At 36.1% G+C, this 3,341-nt stretch overlaps 1 protein-coding gene across 1 annotated transcript in view; it reads left to right on the forward strand.

The window, feature by feature from the left end:
* The first annotated feature begins 2,548 nt into the window (after window positions 1-2,548).
* The window catches only part of LOC107080812 (nuclear factor 7, brain-like), a 6,859-nt gene continuing 6,066 nt past the window's right edge, over window positions 2,549-3,341 (forward strand). Inside the window, exon 1 of the mRNA XM_015369018.1 lies at window positions 2,549-3,341. Within this exon, the coding sequence (XP_015224504.1) occupies window positions 2,662-3,341 (680 nt within the window). The 5' untranslated portion in view covers window positions 2,549-2,661.

The following is a 3,341-nucleotide window of genomic DNA, read 5'->3' on the forward strand; positions in this document are numbered from 1 at the left end:
TACTATACAGGGGCACAATAGGGCACCAAAAGAAATGCAAGCGCGCAAAGTGTTTGACAAAATTTTTTGGGGACAATAGTTTATTATAAAAAAAATTGTGTGCATAGATAATTAAGGCAAGCACGCAAGCAAATATTTTATAGCATTTATTTATTATTATAAAGCATCATGAATAAATTGTACATTCAGATTGTTATTTTCTGCATCATTAAATATCTACCTGAACCAAACTGAATTGAATTGGCTGACTTTTGATCTTAACTGTACATCTCTAATCCAATATTGATGAAGGCAAAATTTATCTTCATTAAATATCTATCAGCAAACAGGAACTTGAAAACTTGAAATGTGCAACTGTAAAAGGAAAAACTGGAGCGGACCTGGCGTTACATGGCATAGTTTCTGAATCCATCGCTCACTTCTAATCTCTCCTGAGGATTTTTCTCTTGCCTCATCTGGCATTTTTTCCCCACTCGGTTATCATTTAGGTTGTGCAATCAAGGTTTTAATCGTTTTTTTTCTTTACTAGGACCACCGTGTTTCTTAATGATAAGATATGATAAACTCCTGGCTCTGTGTTACAGGCAACTCTTAGGCCGCTATCTGCTCTGAGTGGCCGTTACTGGCAAGTGGATTCTAATTACTCCGTCCGCATGTGTCAGACTTAAATTCTAACTAAAGTGGTAGTCTATAGGCCTACTTTAAGAAAAAAAATTAAAACATGCATTCTGTAGATTTGCCCATATGCCAGTGAGTCATACTCAAATTATAACTTTTTTAAAGGCATAAATAAATAAATCGGATCTGCGGTGCCCCAGGCATACCCAGGCACCACAGACCCACAACGGGGCACATGCCCCTGTGAAAAAGGTCTGCCGATGCTTAAGTTGCCTAAAGAAAAAAAGAAAAGAAGCTCTTCTCTCTGTTGATGACAGCTGAGTTTCTTCCTAAATCTCATGCTTCTGCTGCAGCCAGGAGCTTTCAGGTGTATTTGGACCTCAAACCCAGATGATGGTTCCTGTAAAGGATCAGGTGATTTTAAACCAAAGTTTTTCACTAAATAATATTTTATAAACCAACCAGCATACCTGCTCTTTTTCAACAACCCTCAGAAGTCTCAACATTAGAAAATCTTCACTTAAGTAAATTCCTAGGAAAGTAAGCTGAGAACAGAAAGAGAGACTTTAATTTTCTCTTGTTTCTCACAGTAAACTGAACGACTCGGTCCAATGACTTCATGTTCTGATCTCTGGATCATCAAACTCATCCTGCAGGAAGTTGTTCTGTTCAATATGACAAAGTCCACAAACCAGCTATGGTTCTAAACTGCTTTTCCTCCTGGATCATCAGCAAATATGTGACACTGAGATCAGGATGGATTTACAGTTAATTGGACAGAAATTGATGCAAATTATCTGGGTAATCTCTGAGAGATTCTTTCAATAAAAGCAGTGAGAAAACAGTCAAGGTCATTTTATTTCATTTCTATTGAACATTTTAGAAACAAAACAATTTAAAGTGCTTTAAATGAATAAACGATAAGAAATGGAAACATATGGAATTTAAAAAATAAAGTGAGGTAAAGAAGAGTTGGAAACTTAACAGAAGCTAAAAGTGACAATATTTCAATTAACAATTTAAATCAAGTTAGAGACTCTAAATAAACAGCTTTTTAACCTTGATTTAGAGGAACTAATTGTTTTAGCAGTTTTGTAGTTTTCTGAAAATATTAAACACTTTTGTTTAATGTGTTAATTTAAAGATCTGATTGAAGTAATTATTACATCGACATTGTTCTCATTTCATAATTAACTTCAATGATCAGGTTGATGCAAAAACAATGAAAATAACTTTAGTTTTCAATTAACAGCTCAAATCCCTAACCAGACCATGGAAAAAGCAAACAGGCTTAAAGGAGGTAAGAACAGGATAAAAATAAAAAATATAAAAGATACATGTGCAAGTTATGAGAAAAAAAACAAACAAACAAGAGCAATGTGGCTAAAAATGGAGCAAACGTTCATGGATTTCTTAAAGATCTATGTCTTCATATATAACTGTACTTATTTTTCAATGTGAAAAAGGGACCAAAAGAAAAATAACACAAATAGATAATGCCTGAAATTGTCTATTAATCTACAGAGAACAAAATGGAGTAAAAAACAAAACAGATGTTTCCTCATTTTCACTTTTAAAGTGATTATTATACTTTTAATATAGTTGGAAATTGAAGAACCGACATTTTAAAATCTGAAGAGCAATGATTCTTTAACAGGTAACAACAAACAGGTAAAATCCTTCATTTAAATATATTTTTTATTTATTTTAATATATTTGCAATGAAATGTTAAAGAGTGGGTAAGAATAGTGAGAAAGAAATAATTCAAGTTAGTCTTTAGCAATAGAAAGTTCGCCATTTAGCTGTGAAAGATGCTGCAACAGCACCACCTGCTGGAGGCAAACTTAACAGACAGATTGTTTTATTTAAAACTTGAATAACAGGTTAAAGAAACTGAAAGTATTTTCAGACATTATTGAGCTCAGCTGAGACGCCATTACAGGGTGTTAGATCTCTGCTGGAAGACGAGAGAAATATTTGGAGGATTTTAAGAAGAAGCTGAAACTTTGGTGAGTCCTGCTGTTGAAATAATTCATTAGAAAATGGCAGAGAGAGTTTTAGAAAGTTTCCTGAGCTGCCATGTGTGTTCAGAGACTTTCAGAGATCCTGTGTCTCTGAGCTGCAACCACAGCTTCTGTTCAAGCTGCCTGAAGAAATTCTGGGAACAAACTGGAAACAAGAACTGTCCCATCTGTAAAAGAAGATCTTCTAAGGATTATCCACAAGTGAACTTTTGGCTGAAGGAAGTGGCTGATACTTTTGCTGGAAGACAGAAATCTGGATCCTCTGAGACAGAAAGAGGAGAAAAGCAGCTGATGGTGGTCTGCAGTAAACACCAAGAAGACCCTAAACTGTTCTGTAAAGACGAGCAGAGAGCTGTGTGTTCTGTCTGTGAGTTTTCTCTCCACCAGAGTCACAAAGTGGTTCCTATAGAACAAGCAGTCAGTGAGCTGAAGGAGAAGCTGAAATCTGACTTAAAGTCTCTGCAGGACAAGAGGAACAAACACAAACAGGTGGAGAAAACATACAATGACATGATTCAACACTCTAAGAAGCAGTTGTTGTCCACAGAGAGACAGATCAGAGCAGAGTTCAACAAGCTCCACCAGTTCCTGAGAGAGGAAGAGGAGTCCAGACTGGCAGCTCTGAGGGAGGAAGAGGAGCAGAAGGGGAAGACTATCAGCAGAGAGATGAAGAGGATTCAGGAGCAGATCTCCTCTCT

Source organism: Cyprinodon variegatus, unplaced genomic scaffold (assembly GCF_000732505.1).
Source record: "Cyprinodon variegatus isolate N-32 unplaced genomic scaffold, C_variegatus-1.0 Scaffold2359, whole genome shotgun sequence".
In the NCBI taxonomy this organism is placed as follows: Eukaryota; Metazoa; Chordata; class Actinopteri; order Cyprinodontiformes; family Cyprinodontidae; genus Cyprinodon; species Cyprinodon variegatus.